At 43.1% G+C, this 22,572-nt stretch overlaps 1 protein-coding gene across 2 annotated transcripts in view; it reads left to right on the top strand.

Annotated features, from left to right (window-relative positions):
• The window catches only part of ptprub (protein tyrosine phosphatase receptor type Ub), a gene marked incomplete at both ends in the record, with an annotated part of 213,314 nt that overhangs the window by 95,007 nt on the left and 95,735 nt on the right, over nt 1-22,572 (top strand). For both annotated transcript variants that reach the window (XM_080857651.1, XM_080857650.1), the window contains one exon: nt 6,023-6,294. In XM_080857651.1, the coding sequence (XP_080713777.1) occupies nt 6,023-6,294 (272 nt within the window). The remainder of the gene's footprint in view (nt 1-6,022; nt 6,295-22,572) is intronic.

Genomic DNA, 22,572 nt, shown 5'->3' with positions numbered 1-22,572 from the left:
ATTGGGCTGAAATACCTTTGGCAGCCTCATGACGGTGACCAAGCTGAGGATAATAACATGCTATGCTGCAGTATGTCTAACAGCAGGTAGAGACATGATTGATAACTCCAAAGCACAAATGCATTTCAGGCAGAAACCTCCCAGGAGGTGTAAATAGGATGTATTAATGTAAATTGCATAGTTGTAAGTTTGGTCTTGGTTATCTAGCTGCTACTGCTGTTACTGCAGCTGTTGCCAGCAATGCACTGATGCATAATCACTGCTGCTGTTGAATGAACCAACTGAGTAAAATCACAACTAAACAAGAAAACTCTCTAAACCCTGCTTGGCGTCAAACTTCAGGGGCAACCCTTTATATTGGGGGGGGGGGGGGGGGCCGGTTGAGAAATAAGATAAGCTCTCAGGATCACTGGAAAGCACTTACCTGACTGAGCTGCATTCATTTCTAGCAGGACAGGAAATGTCACTGGAACACACGGCCGGATAATGCCTTTATTGTAGGTGCAGATAGGACGGACTAACGGTCTGGCCTGGCCCCTTGCCACTCTTGATTCATTTCCATCAGGGTACCGATGCACATTCATCAACAACACAGGCATCAGGCATCGCCAGCCCTGATGTAGTGAGAGTCAGTCCTATCAATCTCAGCTTTGATCACACAACGCTGTGTGTCACAGTTCCTTCTCTTTTGTATTACCTGAATATTTCAGTACAGACACGTCCAAATGGAAATCAGTAGAACGTTGATCACCACATATATTTTAGGCCATTACATGTTTTGCATATTGAGAGCAGGCTGTGCTTTGTCTCATCGTAATTCTGGCATTTACATGCCTAGTTGGATCATCACAGACACTTCAATCAAATTTAAATCTGCCATACCTAACATTGATTTACATCCCACTGTGGGAGCAAAGCCTCTAAGAGGACCCAGTTAAAGAGTGGGTCCCGAGAGGAGGGGGCAAAGCCCTGTTAATCAGCACCATGATCATCACAAAGCCTGTTCTTTAATTTGGGAGCTAGTGTGCAGTGAAGACTAATCAGAAGAACATTGAAACTGAGAGCCCAAGAGGAGGACTTGTTATGTTGTCACCCAGAGCCTACATTAGCGGACTGTGCCATTCTTGTCCTCCCACTGCTGCATTCCTCTCAATAAAGGATTCTTGTCAGGGGTTTCTTTAATATTCATATCAAAATCAATGTACTGCCGTTCCAATCCTATTTAGACCAGTGTTAATAATCATTCTTCTTGATAATAATCACCTTTTCACCTAGATGCCTCTCAGGCTATAGCTCTGAAATGTGCAATTACTCCTTATTCATCTGGTTGAATTAATGGTAGTAAGTCTTTCAATGTTTCTGGCAGGTGGAGGTCATGGGGATTGCCTGAATACAGGAAGTGTTTTAAAAGAGCCAGTCAGTGGGTGCATTGATGCGGTGGGTGTGGTGGGTTGTTTGAAGCGCTTTTTACTTCCAAGTCCTGGTTAAGGGTGGTTCCAGGGGTAGCTGGTTTGTTTTCAGGCTGTTGCCTCTGGCTTGATCCTACCACTCCGGGTCACCGTCTCCATCAGCTCAACCAACAGACCCACCTCCAGTTCCAGTCACAATGGGGCCAGTGATGCTGCAGCCAACCAGTGCAGAGGCTTTGCTCACCCTTGGGTCTCCAGTTCCCGTTCCTAAACATAATCCCAGGAGTCACCATTCTAGGGAAATTATTAATGAGGTCTGTTGCCCAGCACCTTAGCCTCAGCTGCCCAGCACCATGGACTGCTGCCAGTCCCAAGGAAGTTCTGCTGGTCAGCATTATGGAGGTTCTGCTGCCCAGCGCCATGGTGGTTCCACTGCCCAGTACCCAAGATGACGTCTCTCTTGTTCCAGTCACCGGGCCGTCCTCCTGAGTGGCCCTCACCAATCTGCGTCCCCCTGAGTGGGGTTGCTGTAGCACCCGATCAGTGCTCTCAGCCTTCTCAGCCCTCTTAGTCAGGTCAGATGCGTCCACTCCAGTCCTTCCCTGCATCAGGTGCTTGCACCTGCAGACTCTTTGCCAATTAGCCATAGGTTTTTTAAAGTCTGTGTTTCAGGCCTCCGTGAGCTTTCTTTCATTGTTCATCATGAGCTACACAGGCTGATCCAGAATTTTCCGATGTGCCTGAGCAAGAGCTTAAACAGGATCAAGTTTATCACTTCATGTCCTGTATCCCAGAATCCTGAAGTCTCCTGTTTGATTCCGACCTCATTTGAAATTCACAGTGAATGGAAAATGTATCGAGGCGTCAGCAAGGATCCAGGCAGCTCATCCAGCTCATGTGGATTTCATGTGGATGGGTATTCCCCCGCCTGTCCCTCCCCATATTAGTACACATACATCCTCATTTTATTTTTAAAACCGGAACATTTATGGCTCAGACATACAGTGCCTGTGGGAATATGATCTATTCAACATTGGCTGACTCTTCACTATATATTCTCATCCTCCTGCACTATATATCGCCTCAACAGTCAATGCCTAAATTGAGATGTACGGTTAATACGCCCATAAAAGACTGCTATTGAAGGGAGCACCGCCCCTTCCTCTGCACGTCCTTCTGGGTTTTATGGCCTCTCTGGGTTCCCAGGAGTGCATTACCATGATACCAGCGGAACAATCCAATTAACCAGAAACAGCCGGACACATGGCTGGGCCTGGCCCAGGGGGGCCGCTCTAGGATTGGCCCCACTGGGTGGCTCTGGTCCTGGAGTGTTCTGTGCCTCTCACCCTGATGCACGGGACTCTGTTTAATCTCTGTTTGGTTTTTCCTGCGGCTCAGCTGGTAGAGCAAAATGGAAACACCACCCAGATCATGCCGGCCAAGATACTGATGTCCTGTATGCTTCACTCATGCTGTAAGCGGCTTTGGTTAGAGGGGTGGAGTAAATTAATCAGTACTGGAGCCTTCTTGGTGAGGCAGGTGTAAGCCATGACGTAGCCCACATTCCTCCAGACCCCCGCACAGCAAATCATAGACTTGACTGGTTAGATATCCTGTCACTTTGCAAATTGATATTAGCGAACTCCTCGAAAGGGAAGCGAGGGTAGCTTGTACATGAAGCAGATAGGCTGCGCATAGCAATGGACTGTTTTGATTTGCTATAGGTCAGCAGTGAAGGAGAAGGGCGACACATGCCTGTAGTCTTCATGAGAGGGGGCACATCTGCTGCACCCTCCTCCTTTGCCCTTGTTGACTATGCTACGGGCGGAACATGAACACGTAACTGAGGGCCAAATTAAGTGGAAATGTTGTCTGTTACCATCCTGCCATTGTTGTTTTTCCAGTGAGAAAAACAGAAACAGAGGATATAGAAAATAAAAAAAATGCAATATTGCAACAACTAAATGCAATTGCAATGCTATGACTTGTGACAATAAATTATAACCAGCCACTGAGAAACCCTGGTGACATTTGTGACCTTTCGATCATTTCAGCTCCACATGTCATGTGCAGTCTTTATTTCAAACTCTTGATCAGGAGAAGTGCATTTACAGTGGAAACATCGCACATCATTTTTTGTTTGTATGCCATGGTTATAAATTCCCAAATGAGTTGTGTCAAAGAAAGGGAACACCTGTCTGGTGCTTCTCAAAGGTGTTTGAGTCTTCTGCAGTTATTTTAAGAAAAAAAAGACAGAGCGAGAGAGTTCTGTGAATGTAAAAGTATTTTCTTTTCTTTGGTGGCGGTTTACCACGGCCTGAGCCCCACAGAGAGAGTCAGTGTTTGACTCCCTCCAAGGAGCCAAGCATTCCTTTCACTCGATGATTCACCAGGGCACTGAAGAACATGAGACAGAGAGAGAGAGAGAGAGAGAGAGAGAGAGAGAGAGAATGTGTCTGTGTATGTGTGTTTGTGTTGGTGGGGGGATAGAGAGAGATAAAGAGAGAGAGAGAGAGATAGAGAGAAAAAGAGAGAGAGATGAAAAAAGAGAGAGAGAGTGAGTCTCATAATCCTCCATACGGAGAACCTTGAGAAGTCCTTCCGTGGGACGGCGAGATGACAGTTCTGATAGGGTGGGCACGCAAGGTCTCCTGGCGAATGGCGCTGAAATCTCGTTAGCGGCCAGGGGACCGGGAGGGTGAGCGCATGGGCTTGGCCTGATTAGTGAAGGGCACAGGGACCCGTGGCCGAGTCCTTACCTTCCTGCAAGCTCACGGTTCATCAGTAATTACTCAGCGGGCCCAGGCTCACCTTGCATGTGTAACTACCCAATAGAATGTCCCCCCGTCCTTTGTGTGTAATCATCGTGTCAAGCTGATTAATGCCAAGGAGCCACCGGAATCCTGTGTTTGTGTGTGTGTGTGTGTGTGTGTGTGTGTGTGTATGTGTGTGTGTATCAAAGGGACAAGAGATAGAGGTAGATGTAAAAAGGAGGGAAGGGGAGAGAGAGAGAGAGAGAGAGAGAGAGAGAGAGAGAGAGAGAGAGAGAGAGAGAGAGAGAGAGAGAGAGAGAGAAAGCAAGCATGTTAACACCTACGAATCCTCTCCCCCTCACACAACAACAAGCTGTTGCACAAAGCCCAAGCTGCTTTGAATAACAAGATTTGCTCTTACCACACGGCGGCGAGGTTGTATGCCTCAAGGCTAAAAGTTTTGCATCAAAGTCTTTTCTCTCCTCCTCTTATGGTTGGAGGTTGGGGGATGCCTTCCATCTCACTGCCTCCTCTCCTGGGGCGTTTGAATTGCGACTTCACTTGTCTCAAGGCAAATCCAACCTTTCAAAAATGTCAAAAAGAGAGAGGCGGAAGAAACTGTTGATTTGATAAGTGTGTACCTAAGTGCTCCTCAAGTGAACAATGCAGATGTGGAAAAGTACTGTATAGCGCGAGTCAAGGTGAGGGCACAAAGCTCTAATGATACCAAATGTTTCAACCCTTTTGCAGTCCGTAGTTCTAACATTTTCCAAATGCCCTTGTTCTGAAGATTTCTAGTGTCAGAGCCCACTCAACAGTCCTTGTACTTTTTTTTAAATGGAAGAAATGAATGCATACGTGAGCTACAGGCAACTAGTTTTCTATTCAACACATTTGCCTGGTAGTATTAAACAGATATGTCTTTGTCTGTGTACATTGGCTTCTTGGCTGCTTTGTGTCAAGCTCACAATATGGTCCTTGGTGTGAAGTTGGTCTATTGCATTTGTGACACCTATAAGTCTTTTCCTCTTCAATTCCTCTGAATATATTAGAAGGACAATTTAGGTATATGAATGTTAATTTTGCAAAAATATACGTAAACTATATTCACCTGCAGATTCACCTGACATATTCACTATCCTAATTACGGTACAATATTTTACCTTTGAATGGACTATTCCATGACATAGCCAACATAACAAATCTAGCCTATGGGTAAATATAAATTATAGCCTACTAATGACAATAATTTCATGTTCTGGGATCATTTGTCTGCCTTACTGGGTTTGGAAATGGCGGGCATGCAAGCAGTTTGCTACTTCTCACAACAGCCTAAACATTCATTCGCAAGTAGCTATCCTACTACTGTCTTCTTTATAAGAAACCTCACAAGCAATTTCAGGACTTTGTACCAAGTGAAATCTATACTCTCAGGTTGTCGGGGATAAAATTGAGCAATCACACAGTTACTTTATGAAAATATATCTTTGATACTGTGGAACATGGAATTGTGGTCATTTTCATTTCCTTTTCTGGAACTGTGAGCATGTTGTGTTGAGGGGAATGAGTTTGTATCCAAAACTACCTTTGCAACAAGCACGCCAACCTTGCTGGATTACACAGTTTAAATGAGTTAATAATTCGAATCATCAAACTGATTTTGGTGCAGTTTCTGATTTAAGCATAAAAAAATGTCAAATTTTGGTTCAGTGCTGTATCATTTTAAATCACAACGTTGTATTCTCATTATTCACAGTAAATGCACCCGGTGACATTTAGATGGTTCTAGCCTATGAAGCCTGTGTCTCTCCTGTGATGGTCTTTCTTTCCCTCACCCCCTCTCTTTTCCTCTCCCTCCAGGGTCCTACTTGATGGTGAACTCTTCCCAGCATGCTCCAGGGCAGCGGGCCCAGCTGCTGCTGCAGACGCTGAGTGAGAACGACACACACTGCGTGCAGTTCAGCTTCTTCCTGTACAGCCGCGATGGCCACAGCCCCGGGGCGCTGCGCGTGTACGTGCGCGTCAATGGCGGCGTGCTCGGCCTGCCTGTCTGGAACGTCTCCGGCTCCCATGGACGCCAGTGGCACCAGGTGGAGCTAGCCGTTAGCATGTTCTGGCCCAACGAGTATCAGGTGAGATCCACACTATGGTTTTACTTGTACATTTGTATTGGTTTCGCAGAAGCCTTCTTCCGAAGAGACTTACAGCATTTTCTTCCAGCAGTGCATACAGTGTGCTTCTTAACTGTGTTAGCCCCTTGCTCTACAAGTATGTATATGTGTATGTAAGAGTGCAGTCCACAGATCCACATGGACTTTCCTAGTCCACACGTCTAGACAGAACTGATAAAAAAGGCTCGTCTTAGCAGGATGTTCTTTTTGTGCAAGGTGGTTGCCATGGCCACATGTTTATCAAGGACATTGCAAAAGCAATTTTTAATCACTGCCATTTTAAGGCAAAGCCTTAAGTAAAACATTATTTCAAAGCTATATATACGTTATACAAACTATAGGACAGAGTAAGCACATTTTTTGTGATAAAATACTGTTAAAACGTCTGTAGTCTGCATATAATTAGGTATTGGCCAAACTCATTGATGTCAAAGTTGAAGTCAAAAACGTTGCTATGGAGTCATCTGTTACATCTTTACAGAATGGCCCATTCGGGGGGGGGAGCGGGGGGGGGGACTGCAGTGTGAGCTTATTAATCACACCCCTTTGCCCACTTTAATGATCATTGATCCATGGGATGGGGGACAGTGGGGTATGTAGGCTAATGCTGAAGGGTCCTAACTTGAATGCACAGGAATGAGGCTGTCCCTGTTATGTCTGTTTTATATATTTATTTTCATTTGTCGGCATATCTTTGGCACCATGTTGGCAGTGAAATGTACCCCTATTGACATGACACTGCCACCCCTCCTGCTTTAGATTGATTGGTGGTTGGTTGAAACCATCCAGGCTGGAGGCCTGGCATGAAAGCGAGTGGGCACACACAACACACAAAAATGCACGTACGCGCGCACACACACACACACACACACACACACACACACACACACACACACACACACGCACACACACACACACACACACACACACACACACGCGCCTCATCCATAAATTCAATTTCTCCTTTTCTGCAAACTCTGCGGAGCTGTCAAAAAGCAATTAAGTTGAGTAGTGTGCGCTTTATCGAGAACTGTCAATCCCTCTGACTTAATTAAGCTCTGTGCAGCGTGGGGAGATATGACCTTGATGTGTAAATAATAGCCGAGCTCTCCACAAACAGGACCCAAAGGTACACTGTAAAAAAACAACCTAATTTTACAGTTAATAACTCTACATTTTTACAGTGGTTTTCTGTTTTTTGAAATTGTATACAAAACTACATATAATAATGGAGGTTAACTATAAATTAAAAACACGACTCCTATTTTAAGGATAATGCCAATAATGACAAATTACATGGATTTCAATTTTTTTTACAGAAAATAACTGTATTATTTATACATACATTTTCCATTTTTCTGAAATACATGCAAATGTAAATAAAATTACACTGATAATCTGTAATTTAATATGTAGCTCATTATATTATGGTTTATGTACATACTAACAATTTAGCATGATTCTATGTAAATTTACAGTGAATTCTTCACTAATTCAGCATAAACATTTTTGCAAACCCATTTTCATTTAACCTGTTAGAACCTTGATGTTTTTTCCTAAATGACCTAAAAATTCCATGCCCAAATGTAAAGGCTTACTTTTGAGTTTTAGGCACAGTATGGTGGAAAATTTCAATTTGATGTTACAGAGTACCCGTCAAGCTATGAGTACCATATATGATATCTGAAATTTTAGAAAGATGTCGATAACCTTCCCAAAATGTAGGCGCTCCCTATTTTTTTTCATTTACATCTAGATTACTGTGGATGTAAGTAGGAAAATGAATAGAAATGCCCAGTTTTGTCATATAATTGTGTGCCCCCAAGGGTATGCCATCACTTGAACAAATTTGGAACTGATATCTCATCCCAATCAAAAGTTAGAATATAAATAATCGGTGAGCCCTCCATACACTTCCGTGACTTTTGCTGCTTTTTGATTATACCAGACTCTATTTCAATCTTCTCGTCATCCAACCGTTGAAGCTCTTCCAATACTACTGTTACCCCATAAAAACAATCTTTTTGGGGGCTGGCTCTCTGTTTTATTTTTAGAAGCCATGATGATGTAGAATAAATGTGTTTTGTTGTGCACCTGCATTACGTTATAGAACTGTCAAAACTTGCGTGGCTAAACGGCAAAACAAATGCACGTGAATTACTGATTACATCCCACCTTCTCTGTTGTGCACTCGGATATCTTTGCATCTCATTGGTCTACAGTCATGATTGACACATGTGTGGACCAGTCAAGGAAAGTATTAGTTTATGTTTTTCACGCACAGACTTAGCAGAGTTTACCATAGCAACCATGGACATATGATAGCAACAAAATAGTCTTGGGTGCGCGCATTGTGTCAGACTGACAGGTCAGTCAACCTATGATATTAGTTACAGGTTCCCGTATCTTGCTGGCTGATTGGGTTATCCTGACAAGATAAGACTCTGTAAAAGGTCGGGATAGCCTTCACGCTTAGAGCAAGATGTTACTCATAAGAGGACTCAGGAGGTTGAAGATGTTAGAAAGATGGGTATTTTTATTAACCCAAATAAGGCACAAAGGCAGTTAAAACACTGACAATACTAAATCAATATAAAAAATACAGTTTTCACTAAGGACAAATGCATGAAGCCACCAACAAATAAGCAATTCACATAAGACCACATGTATAAAAAGGACCTTTAACTGGTCAGTGAGAGTCCTTATTAAACACGATCACTCTCACTACGAAACAAAACAAAAGCAAATAAAAGGACCAAGGTAACTAGCCCATCGTGAGAGCTCCAAGGACTTACGTCCTATTAAACTGGCAACTTTCCTGAACAAAGAACAAAGGTAAGTTTAAGTAGCCTTGACAAGCACCTTGAATTGGCTCATACCAATCATTGATTTCAGGTGTGTCAATCAGCAAGGCACCAACACCTGTGGCTCACAGCAGCCATACCTAAACAATCAAACTCCCAATCAACTAGGAAACACAGACTACACATGGTAGCAATTAGGCTTGGTGCCGGCATAGCCGACACATAATAAAGCAGCCAAATCTCATTAAACATAAACTCCATATATCGCGCCATCTTCACAACACAAACTTAGACACTAAACACCGGTTGACAAACGGTATGAAATATGACAATATGATTATTGTTAAACTAAATAAACAGAAAATTTCAGAGACAAGACATTGAATGTGTGCTGATTTTAACTGAACAAAGACATGAACATCAAACATGTAACACACACACACACCAAAACACCTTCACCCAGTCCACAAAAGCAGCAGCCTACAGGCTGCAGTGGTGGGTCACACAGGTGCCCCGTCACAGACTCACTTTGTTCATTCGGTTAAAATCAAGCCATCCCTGAACTAAACACCACTATACATATTTGGGACCCATTCTAACGGCATCGGCAAGCCTGGTCTAGTCACACAAGAGCATTGTCCAAATTCCCTAATGCTGAATGGGCACTAAATCCAACAGACCCACTCCAAAATCTTGTGGAAAGACTTCCTATAAGAGAGGCAACTGTTATAGAGTAGTTTTGGAATGAGTTGTGCGTGAAACTCATATATGTGTGATGATCAGGTGTCCCAATACTTTTGACCTGACCTAACCTTGGATCTGGCTGGCCCAGAGCAATGCAGAACAATAAAGACGAGACAAGGGGGAAATTACTTTGCAATGGACTGACTCACTCCATGTAGTTTAATATGAGTCTGAAGTCAAATGTTTTAACTTTTGTGGGTAGAGGCTATTGTGATGTTCCTGCTGAGCTCCGCTCCGGCCACGCCCCCTTCAATCACACAAGCACATACACCTGTTTCACTCTCACTCATGCTCTCAGCTGCATGTCATCAGTATCATTCACCATCCCAGCTGCACTGCATTTAGGTCCCAAATCACATGATCACACACACCTGATTCACTCCTATATATAACCTGCACTCCCCTCACTCCGTGTTTGGTCTCGTCGCTACAAGGGTGAAACCTTTGCCCAAGTCTTCTAGCTCTGTGGCCCACTCTACGTCCATGGGATTCCGCCTTCCGGCCACCGGCAACTACAACCCCATTGTCAGCTGGCTTCCAGCCCAGCAAGCTCTCTGTCCGTGGGCGTCCAGCCCCGCAAGCTCCCTGTCTGCTGGCTTCCGAGTCAGCCATTTCGGTGCCGGCAGACTTTTAGGACTGCATTATCCAGAGTGCCGTGCATACGGCACCGGGAGTAATGTGACTGTCTTGTCCGGCCTGTAGCCGTGTACCTCTGTTCTTTGCCCTTGCGCACAGTAGCCAGAGTGAGACTCTGTGCGATCTTTAGTTCATGTTCCTTGATCTTTGTGTTAGAACTCTGTCTGTTAACCCTTTCGTTGATTTGTATACTCTGTTTGTGTCCTGTTCCCCGTCTGTACTCCATCAATAAACTCTGCATCACCTGAAACTCTTCAATCACAAACCCTGCAAGTCAATGTTTGAAATAATTGTCTTCCAAAATAAAACCATCATTTTACAATCTTGAGCATGTGTCAGCACTTTATTGAATGTGTTTGATCATAAAAATGTAGGAGCAATCTGGAAAATGACAGTTTCTCTGCTAAATGTGAATTGCCGTCACTTAATTGAAGGTGTTTCATTGTAATAAATGAGGGAAAATCTGTAAAATACCAGTGTTTCTCTGCAAAACTGTTAGGGCTGCCACTTTATTGAAGGTGTTTAATCTTAATTAAAGAAGCCTGACTTAATGAATGGTGTTTGCTCGTTATAAATTAGGAAGAATCTGTAAAATAACAGTATTTTTTGCTGAACTTGTAGTACTGTCACTTTATTGAAAGTGTTCGATATTAATAATAAAAAAATCTGTAAAATAACAGTTTTTCTCTGCTGAACTGTTAGGGCTGCCACTTTATTGAAGATTTTTAATCTTAATTAAAGAAGCCTGACTTAATGAATGGTGTTTGTTCGTAATAAATTAGGAAGAATCTGTAAAATAACAGCATTTTTTGCTAAACTTGTAGTACTGTCACCTTATTGAAAGTGTTCGATATTAATAATAGATACAAAAATCTGTAAAATAACAGTTTTTCTCTGCTGAACTGTTAGGGCTGCCACTTTATTGAAGGTTTTTAATCTTAAATATCGAGGAAAACATTGTAAAATAACAGTGTTTCTCTGCTATACTTTTAGTACCCTAACTTAATAAAAGGTGTTTGCTCGTAATAAATTAGGAAGAATCTGTACAATAACAGTTTTTCTCTGCTAAACTGTTAGGGCTGTAACTTTATTAATGGTGTTTGATTGTATTAATTGAGGAAAAATCTATAAAAAAAACAGTTTTTCTCTGCAAATCCTTAAATGGAAATATCTGTAAATATAGGGTTTTTGCACTTTATTTGAATTAGGATGTTTTACTTTAATTTTGCGTTTTTTGTTTGGCAGCCGTAGCTGCCAGTAATTTACTGTTTTTTTACAGATTTTTTTTTTACAGTGTAGGGCAGGGCCAGAGGAGATAACAGCACCAGACGTGACAGTGAAAGCTATTACGGACTTGGATTGGCAGGGACACAGTTACCTATTTTACTCTCGAGCACCAAACACTACCTCACGTTTGCTCATGTCCTCGGTGAAATATGTACACACCCCTGCCGACTCCAAATGTAATCTTTCAAAACGCATTTGTATGGAAGATAACACTGAAATGGAAGCACATTAAAAAATATAATCGTTTCAGTGGCTTTGTGAGACAAATAGCTTCATGGTAGGTTATTATGTTGTTATTATGTCTTTGTGGAGATTGCTGCTTCCCCAGACAAATGAAATCAATGTTCCACCACTGTATGATAAGGTCTATAAGAATATGAAATTCTCTCTTGAAATTGCAATGATGAATCTTCCCATTTTAACGTTTAAACGAAAACAGACCTAAAAGTTTCTGCAGACATATTTAAAGTTTTGAACGATCTCAGTATATATATAATTTATTTTGTATTTATGTATATGTGCGTGCATGTGTATGTGAATGTGTACTTTTGTGTGTGTGTGTGTGTGTGTGTGTGGGTGTGTGTCCTTTGTACACAGTCAAATACACTACCCTCTTCCTTGGACACATCCATCCCCCTGAGGCTGGTCTAGAGAAGTCAGAAGAATACAAACTGTCCTGATCACTCGGCAAACACTTAATTAGTCTGCTCTCAAACTCTGTGAAAAGCTCACGCTATGAATGCTTTTTCTCTCTGTTGGTTTCTCAATCTCCTGTGTCTGTGTCTGTGTCTGTGTCTGTGACTGGTCTGTCTGTGTTTATACAACAGTTTGGTCCGCTCGAAGTATTGAATTTCTGGTTGGACAGGAGGCACTCCATGAGTGGGGATATTTTGGAACAAGCCCATTCGTACTCTGCATGACTAGTAATCACTCCGCGCTTTTATTTGAACGTTACATTTGACAGTTTTTGAGAGAGGGAAAAGAGCAAGTGGAGTAGGGGGAACAACTAGACTTTTCTGGCTGCAGAGTGATACAAAAAATGTAAATAAATTGAATAAAATCCAAATCTGATGTCATCAAACTCTAGTAGAACTGTTGTATAAAAGCAATATGGCACTCATGTTGGTGGGGTTGGTAAAGAATATCCCCATGGTTACTGCCATAGTAACCTCAGTTGTCTGTTGGTCTTTCAGGTTCTTTCTACATAAGTGTGTTTTTCAGTCTGTGTGTCTATTCCTGTTGGTGTGTCTTTCTGTACATTCTGTACTATATTTCTATCTATCTATCTATTGTTCGTCCTCCCTGTGCTTTTTTTCTTTTTCATGCTCAGTATTCTCTGCATGTCTCTTTCTCAGTATCTCCCGCTTGCCGTTGTCTAGTCTCTCCTGTGACTCTATCACGCTGCTCTGCATCCTCATGCTCACTCAGAGTGCCACTTTCACGAGTACTTGCACAGGAGAGATGGGAAGACAGAGTTTATCAACTCTCGCACGTGTTTGTGTGTTTGTGTGTGTGTGTGTGTGTATGTGTGTGCTGAAGAGGACCTAGCAGTTGCAGGGAGACATAGCTGGATAGATACAATGGTAGCCAACACGTACAAAGCTGTTCAGTGAGTAAAACTTGTCCATGACACCTTAACAGGTGTTCTAGCCATAGACACTGACTTACATGGGACATAGCCACCTTGCTAGCATGCTGGCCTCTCACATCTGAGGGTGCAGGTGTGAGCCTGGAGCAAGACTGTGCTTCTTAATATGCAGGAAACACTGAAATACTGCAGCTGACATAGCAGAGATAGCTGCCTTTTAAGTCCCAGTCCGGGTGCAGTATACTCAGTTCCCCAGTCTTACCAGCTACCTGAGGGCATCACTCCCAACATGTTTGCTTTACATCGTTGGGAGACGAGTGAATATGAGAAACAGAGATTCGTTTTGCAATGCTGTCTCATACTGATACAGTGTATGCTGTAGGCGTGTTGATAGAGTGACGGACAGATACGTTGATGGTATTGAGAACATGGACATCTTCATTTTGAACCAGACCTCCTCCCTTACCTTCATGCCCACCCATGCTTAGACCAAACTGCCTCAAAAGGCAAAACCCGACTAGAAAGAAGAGTGTGCTGAATGACACTGTCTCTCTTACTTCTTTTTTTTTCTCCCCCTTTCTCTCTGCCTCTCCCACTCTCTCTCACACACACACACACACACACACACACACACACACACACACACACACACACACACACACACACACACACACACACACACACCAAACACACACACACACACACACACACACACACACACACACATACACACACACACCCCACTCCCCCCCATCACACTCACACATAAAGAGAGACTCAGGCCTCTAACATGGCTTACGCTGCTAATCCCTGCTCAGCCTAGATAGGTTCAGAGTCAGCTAAGGTCCTGCCTCACACCCCAGTAAGAGGGGAGGTACAAGCCTCAAAGGTGGGAGAGACTAGATGTGTGAAGGAAATTGGATAAGCGGATAGAGTGAATCTTAACAAAACCACTGGAAATTGGTATTATAAGTGTAGTCTTTGACATATTAATAAATGGTGGACTGAGAAGGCAATGTCAGGTTGCTGTTTGGGTGGGCTACGTCAGTCCTCCCTGTACACATTCACACTGGAGGCTTGTAGAGGCGAAGTGTGCGATTTTTAATATTTATCAGTGTAAGTTGCGGCAGACCAGAAGAACAGAACAAATATTGGGAGATTTCAAGCTGAAGGGCCAAAGCTTGAACACAGGACTCCTCTGTGGGTCAGAAACCAAAGCATTGGGCCACCGATCTCTTATCGCCACGGTGATATCTCTAATCCCAAAGCAATGAAATGCATCCCTTTTCGGGTGTGTTGTTTTCAATGTGTTATCTTAGTCATTCTCTACACCTGCTCTTATCTTGATAGCGACAACACGATATGTGACTCAGTGAGCTAAATCACAGCAACAAACCACTGCGGTTATGTACTAGATGACCCCTAGCAATCTCTCTCCAGAGATGTGGCAGAGTACTCATCCACTGGGCTTTTATTGTAGTGCGGTTTTATTCATTAATTATCTCAACAAAGCTCTTCACTCTCATTCCTTTTAAGCAAAAGCTTTTACAATGAATGGAACACAATTGGATCTGTTCCCTCAATGCAGGATTTTTCAGGATTTTTTTTTAAGCTTAAGACTTAATTTATGGCTCAGGCGGCAGGAGCTAATCAACAGAAATAACATCAATAATGGGAAAACGCAAAGCGGGTGCAGACCATCTCACATTACAAAACCTGAAACTTGGAAGCGGTTCAAACTTTTTGTTATTTACTCTACTACTACAAACACTTTGTATTTCTGGCTTGTGTTGTTTTTGACAATCAATTTGTTTTTCATTGGTTCTAATATACCAGATATACTAAAGGCATTCCAAAGCCTGATTAGTTAGCTGCTGTAATTGACTTTCGCTAGAGCAGTGATTCTCAATCCATGCCGCCCTGTCTCTGCATGTTGGTCATCTTCCCTTGGCCATCATACCTGACTGAGTGTGCCGGCGGGACTATTGATCAGCTGAACACACACAAATACCCTGACTCTTATCAGCTGAGACCGAGCAGGCCCTGAGACCCTCTCTGCAGGGATGGTGTAGTGATGTCTCATCCTGCACATTTTTGTCTCGTCTATTATGACAGGTATCTCATTGAGCACAACGGACATCATCACTTTACAATAATAAATCACTGTTTTTCTGAAAGTTCATGTTTGTCAAGAATTGTGGTTCACAAAGTGTGGGGTGGCATAAAGAACCCTGACAACTGGTCAAATTAAGTATGGCAGTGTTCCTAATCTGCAACTATTCTATTTGATTGTGAGTATATAGTCTACTTTTTACTTATATGATATGGTTAGGGCCTATTGTTTAGCCTATACAGTATGTTATGTTAAAAGGGATAGATAGCCTAACTATTATAACGGATTAATAACAGATATGCACCTAACATGAACCTTTTTTTTTTCTCATTCTCAAAGGAGAGCATGCCATGAAAGGTTTGTGAATCACTGGCTTAAATGAACACAGCATTGTAGAGGAGGACAATAGTGTTTCTGAAAGAGAAAATCAATGCTGAGTAGTCCTGGAAGAACATTAATAAATTCTGAGGATCAACTGTTGTATTTGTACATTTTTGTCAACAATAAGCATGTTTGAAGGCACCATAAAGAAACTACAGCCATAACCCTGTAAGGATAAGTTTTAGAAGAAATCTGTGCGTGGGTGTAGGCAAATTGTGTTTTAAGGCTTGTTCGGGAGATGGGTGAGATAAGGAGAGAGAGAAAGAGAGACCGAGAGGGAGAGACTGTCAGAGAGAGAGAGAGAGAGAGAGAGAGAGAGAGAGAGAGAGAGAGAGAGAGAGAGAGAGATACGGGACATGAATAGGACTAGGGAGTGAAGGGAAGAAGAAAGAGAATAGGAGGACAAGGCGGCAGATAACAGATGCTGTCTTATTTAAAATATGTTTTTCTCATTTGCAGCATTATGTTACCACATAATTTTGGGCAACTACTTCTATGAAGACAGACTGACAGACGTACCGAAAGAAAGAAACTAGAAAGAAAGAACAAGGGAGAAAATAAAATCATGGAAGGCTTGTTAGTTTAAAGATATCAGGACCCAAAAAATCTGTCATGACTCATAATAATAATAATAATAATAATAATAATAATAATAATAATAATACAAATAAAAATGCACTGGACAGCCTTAAGGGCATCACTGGCCTTGCCTCTTCTATAAAAGTTTGAAAGGTGTGGAGAAGTTGCTGAAAGCTGCTGGCTGGCTGACCCATAGGAACAGACTAGCGCTAGCTAAGGGCAGAGGGCAGGGAGTCTGATTGGTAAATCCTTCCTCCCTGTGCACCTCAGTCTTATATTCCTACTCACTGTATGCTGTAGGCGTCTAAGGTTGTAGCCACCGTGTTATGAAATATTAAAAATCTTATTGTTGCCCACAAAGAAAAGGGCCTAACTCCTGTCTCTTGCTACTTTTAGATTACTTCCCTGTCCTTTTTTCTTCCATTCTTCAGTCTTTTCTTTGGCCGCCTTCACAGTGTGTTTGCCTTTTGTGTCTCTGTCCTTCACACCTGTGGATGTCACCCGTTCTTCTAACTGTATCAAAAGGCATCTCTTACAATCACACTCTCTTCTATTCCTCTCACTTCATCACACTAGTCTCTCTGTCTGTCTCCGCTAATAGGTTAGGGAAGAGAGAGACTCTCATTGCCTCCATGGGAGCACTTCTAAATTTGTGTTGGTGTGTGTATGTGTGTGTGTGTGTATGTGTGTGTGTGTGTGTGTGTGTGTGTGTGTGTGTGTGTGTGTGTGTGTGTGTGTGTGTTATAATTGGCTGACAGCAGAGGTGGTGAAAGAGACCGTCACTGTCGCCTTCACTGTGCATCCTCTCTCTCTTTACTCTTGATTTCTCTTCAGTCTTCGCTTTTTCTCCACCTTTTAGCTCTGTCCTTCATAGCAATGGTATCTAGTGAGTTTGAGAGGAAAGAAAGGTCATGTCATGTCATGATACTTCATGTCAACACTGCCCAAAATGGTGACGCACATAGCAGTGATATTTGATGTACCTTCTAAATAGCCCTGCCCTTCTGCCTCTCCAAAATACCTGCAGAGGTGAGGTTGCCCTAACCCTTGGGTTTACCCAGGAAACGTGACTACCTATAGACTTAGTAGAAACCATGCATCCAGAATGAAAGTGAAACAAAAACATCTGATTGTAGTATTTTCATCAATAATTAACACCTTGGTAGAAAAGTCTTGAAACTCTGGAATTCATGAAAAATCAGGTTCCAGTGACTCAAAAATAGTTGCCCTAAATCTGGGCCCATCAGTCCCTAACATGACATGACTACCTCTAGTCCAGATTGGCACTGGTGTCATTCAGTCAATCATATTGAAAAAATGTACCAAATGCAATCTCTGGATCTCTGGAAGGCACAGCACACGGAGTTATCAGGCCCTAAGAGAGAAACAGACTGACTTTTTCTCTGTCAGAAATGCAGAGTTGCTTGGCTATGGCTAAGCTATTGTTTTACTCTGGAGAGAGGCATGCTGGGTAACCCAGGGAGGCAGCGCTACTTTTTGCCATTGCGCAACGGTCTGACGTTCACAGTGAACTTTGACCAAGTTTGACCTTTGGGAGTGGAGCCAGTGAGAGTAGTGGTAAGGGGGAGAAGCCCCAATCTTGTTATCTGACTTCGTTGAATTATGTAGCTAGATAAAGTATGGACGTGTCAGGACTGCAGTGTTTTACTGATGATATGTGTGGCATTTCATCATGCATGTGTGTATGCACACTGCCCTTGCTCGTGTAGAGAAGCATTGGATGTTTATCAGATCTAGGCACAGATCCAGCCAACATAACATATGAATGTGGCTGATGTATGACATGCCAGGTGGAGACAGGAAAGATGAACGTCCTACACTCCGATAAGGAACTAATTATTTATTGGGGGGGAAAAAACACAGAACTAATTCCAAATGTTTGGACAGTGCCCACAACCGCTGGGACACTGTTAACCTTGCACTTTTAACAGTGTCTTTGGATCTGTACATGATTTATCTCTTGTTTTTTGTAATCTCATTTAGACATAGGCCAAATTGAATTAAAGAGAGACAGATAGATAGAAAGGAAGAGAAAGAGAAAAGAGAAAAGGGAAAAGAGGGAGTAACCTTCACTGCTATTTTGATGTTTCGTAGTTGGTTCTTTAATGTCTCGAGGTTGTTTCCTGTCACCAGGGTCATGGGGTCATCACCAGGGCAACAGAGAGAACAGAGGGAGAGGGAGGTTGGGCATGATTACACTTGTGCTGGATGTCTGTGCTGGATGTCTGGGCTGAGGAGGTAAAACCCGTGCAGCAGCACTCCAGGACAGGATCCTCCACCAACTGGCAGTCTTCCTTTAGAGGTCTTCCTCTTCTCTCCTCTCCTCTCTTTTCTTTTCTTTCTTCTCTTCTCTCCGCTCTTCTTTTCTCCTCTCTTCTCTTCTCTTCTTTTCTCTTCTCTTCTCTTCTTTTCTCTTCTCTCCTCTCCTCTCCTCTCCTCTCCTCTCCTCTCCTCTCCTCTCCTCTCTTCTTACTCTTCTCCTCTCTTGTCTTCTCCGCTCTTTATATACTCCTTTTCCTAGCTTATCAGTTTATAATTTATTCTGTTCATCCACTCAGCTCTTTTCTCTCCTCATACCTTCCTTTCCCTTCCTTTCCCTTCCCCTTGCCCTGTTTTTCCTCACTCCTCCTCTTTTCATTGTTCCCCCTCCTTCTCTTCTTCCTTCCTCTAATGCCCTGTTCTCATCTCTGTTTAAATCGTTCAGTCCTTCATGCTGATATTCCATTCTGTCCAAAAAAGGGGATTTGCAGTGTTGATTTTTGGGGTGTTCCAAGACCCCATTATCTTTTGCTAAATCTGTGTACCGAGGTGCAGCAGGCCCGGGGATCCAAATGCTAACACAGACTCATGGCGAGACAGCACCATTACGCTCACGGATTTCCTTTTCCTTTTCAGACGCTCTCTCATCAAACAGTCGTGCTTTCCACAGTCTTTATGTTGCATAAATCTAAGTTTTATATAACTAACGAATCACCGAAGAGCACATCTGTCTTTCTTATTTTTTCTTCTTCTTTTGAAATAAGTAGCCTTGGATAACACTTAAGTACGGCTATTGAGGCTTTTATACGATAAGTGCTCTTTCCTACAAATTATATATTTTTTTGTCTTTCTTCATGACCCTAGGCCATCATGGTTAAAACAATTAAAGATTAGCCTGCAATCAATCCCTCATTAGTTACTGCGGTCTGCCAGAGGCTAGCAGGGTGCTCAATTATATGACGTGCTTTGCTTCATGTTTGTCTGTGTTAATAGTGACGTCTGTGTTTAGCTCGGTGCTAATGGTGATGTCTGCGTTTAGCACGGTGCTAATGGTGATGTCTGCGTTTAGCACTGACAGGGCAGTGGTCTCCTCACCACGACCTCCATTCCTCCTCCAGTCAGACACAAACTCAGAGGAGGTGTCGAAATTAGCCAGCAACCGACAGACCACACACACACACACACACACACACACACACACACACACACACACACACACACACACACACACACACACACACATACACCACACAGACACACATGACGCACACCGGCTCCTTTCCTGAAAGCCTGTGGTTTGGAACTAGGAAATTAGAAAAGATGAAAACTCCCCCCCCTCTCTCTCCCTCTCTCTATCCCTCCTTCCCTTCAGATTCACTGTTCCCCTGTCCAGTCTCCAGCTGCCTGCGGGAGCAGAGTGGAGGGGAGGAGAACACTGACATTAAAGAAAGAGGGAGTAGACTAAAAGAGAAGAGAGGTGAGGAGGCAGAAGAGGAGAGAAACGGAGAGGTGAAGAGAGAAAAGGAAACGAGAGGAGAGGAAAGGAGAGGAGAGGAGAGGAGAGGAGAGGAGAGGAGAGGAAAGGACTGATCTATGGAGAGATTAGCTTTGGGGTTTTTATGCCTGTGCCAAGACCCGGTCACCATTCAGCTGTTTGACCCTTTAACCCTTCTCTCTCTCTCTCTTTTTCTTTCCCTGCCTTTCCCTTTGTCTCTCTTCTTCATCTGTTTTTTGATCTGTGGAGAAACTAACCCTACGTCACAAATTGCACATTCCAGTTGGGGGTCAGTTTTGGGTCATTGATGTTTGCATAGTGCGTTCACCTGAAATCTGAGCTTTCTGAGTAGCCCAATAATGTATCTGTGGATGTGTATGTGTATGTAAGTGTGTGTGTGTTTCCAGTTTAAGTCATCCATCTGCTCCCTAGTATTTGTGCAATCATTGCCAGTTTCTTTCAATATGGACGTACATTATTAAATATGTGTGTGTGTGTGTGGTGTGTGTGTGTGTGTGTGTGTGTGTGTGTGTGTGTGTGTGTGTGTGTGTGTGTGTAGTAAGGTACATATAATAGTAAGATGATTAAATGCTACTTTGTAGAGCAATAACTCTCTGTATCCACATTATGGGCCCTATCTTGCACCCAGCGCAAGTGACATTGTCACCGACGCAAGTATCATTCCTATCTTGCACCCGGCGCACAGCGCGATTTTCCCTCCAGAGGTCCGCTTCGAAATGAACTTGCGTCGACATGGGCGGGGGCGGAACAGAGAAGGCGTTTCTCTGGCGCAAGTGGTATTTTGCAGTTTTCAAAACAACGCCGTGCGCCGTGCGCCATTGACCAAAAAAAAGCTGGTCTAATGTGAGGCGCAATGTCTAAAGTCTGTAACGCATATTCAGAACGCTATTTTAAGGGCGCATGTGCTTGCCCGCACAGTATAGGACCTGTAGGCTACACTTTACTTCTGTCGTCTTCACGAGAGATTTACACCAATTGTTTGGCAAGCCATATATAATTACAAGGAAAATAAAGTATTTACCACATGAGGAAATCATTGTGATATCCGTATCCAAGACATTTAAAAACTAGGCATACATCTAGCGTACACAATTGACCCAAATGATTCAGGTTAATTGAAGCTGCGTGACATTTGATTTATTGTATGGCTTTGTTGCATTTATTTAATGCCAGTATTATTATAAATCTTGTAAACTCATCTCTGTGTATGTGGACTTTATTTATGTACCTTGGGTTTGGTCAGCTGGTGCACTGGCTTGGGTGCCGATTTCCATGCCCCCAAATCCCTGCACGCTCTCAGGCGTGAGGGTAGACGTGGCGATGTCCTCTGCTGCCGTCAGATCCTGGGTCGAGGCAGATCCACCTCCCGTGAAGGCACGAGAATGTGTGTTACCTTCCAGCTTGGATGTCCCACGTCTCCGGACGTCATTATAGCGTTTTCGGCAACGTTTTCGGGTGCCCCGTTGCAGAAACAATCACGGCAATATCTTGACATGCTTGCTTGACTTTGCTTACTTTTGGAGGGTTTCTCGCATCCCCATATATATCTATCTCCCGGCTTTCTACAAAGCCATACAATAAATCAAATGTCACGCAGCTTCAATTAACCTGAATCATTTGGGTCAATGTGTAGGCTACATGTATGCTTATTTTTAAAATATCTTGGATATGGATTTCACAATGATTTCCTCAAGTGGTAAATACTTTATTTTCCTTGTAATTATATATGGCTTGCCAAAAAATTGGTGTAAATCTCACGTCGGTCTCCTCGGCTGTGAACTTCTCCGGTCTTCCACCAGGTAATTCCGCCATCAAAATAACGAGCCGCTATGGACTATGCGCTTCTCGCTCTTAAAGGGAATGTGAAATGACGCTCCGATTGGTTTATTGCATATTACGCCCAAACCACACCTATGGCTGAGTAACCTCCTTTGGACCAACCCTTTTGACACTTGCGCTGGACGCAAGTGTGTTTTTTCCGCCGTTAAAATAGCAACTGCGCCATAGAGCCGCCCACACAGCTACTTGCGCTTGGCGCCGTCCTACTTGCGTTTCTGATCGGCAAGATAGGGCCCTATGTCTCTATGTCTCGTCCATTAAAAATACAATATCCAGTGCAGAGAAAACAAACTAATTTATTCAACCGTGACCGTTTGATCGTGGCCGAGGGGGAGAACCCCTGCCCAGGGAGCTGCTATGCATTATCCAGCACAGAGCTCTTTTCACCTTAACTCATTGTATTGAGTATAAACACAGGCACTTAAGATGAGGGAAAGCTTAGACTTCAGCGTTCAATCACACGCTAGCTGTA

The sequence above is a fragment of the Sprattus sprattus genome (genome assembly GCF_963457725.1).
Source record: "Sprattus sprattus genome assembly, chromosome: 19".
Taxonomy (NCBI): Eukaryota; Metazoa; Chordata; class Actinopteri; order Clupeiformes; family Clupeidae; genus Sprattus; species Sprattus sprattus.
The sequence above is the reverse complement of the archived record's forward strand: the minus strand, read 5'-3'. Positions and strand labels throughout refer to the sequence as shown.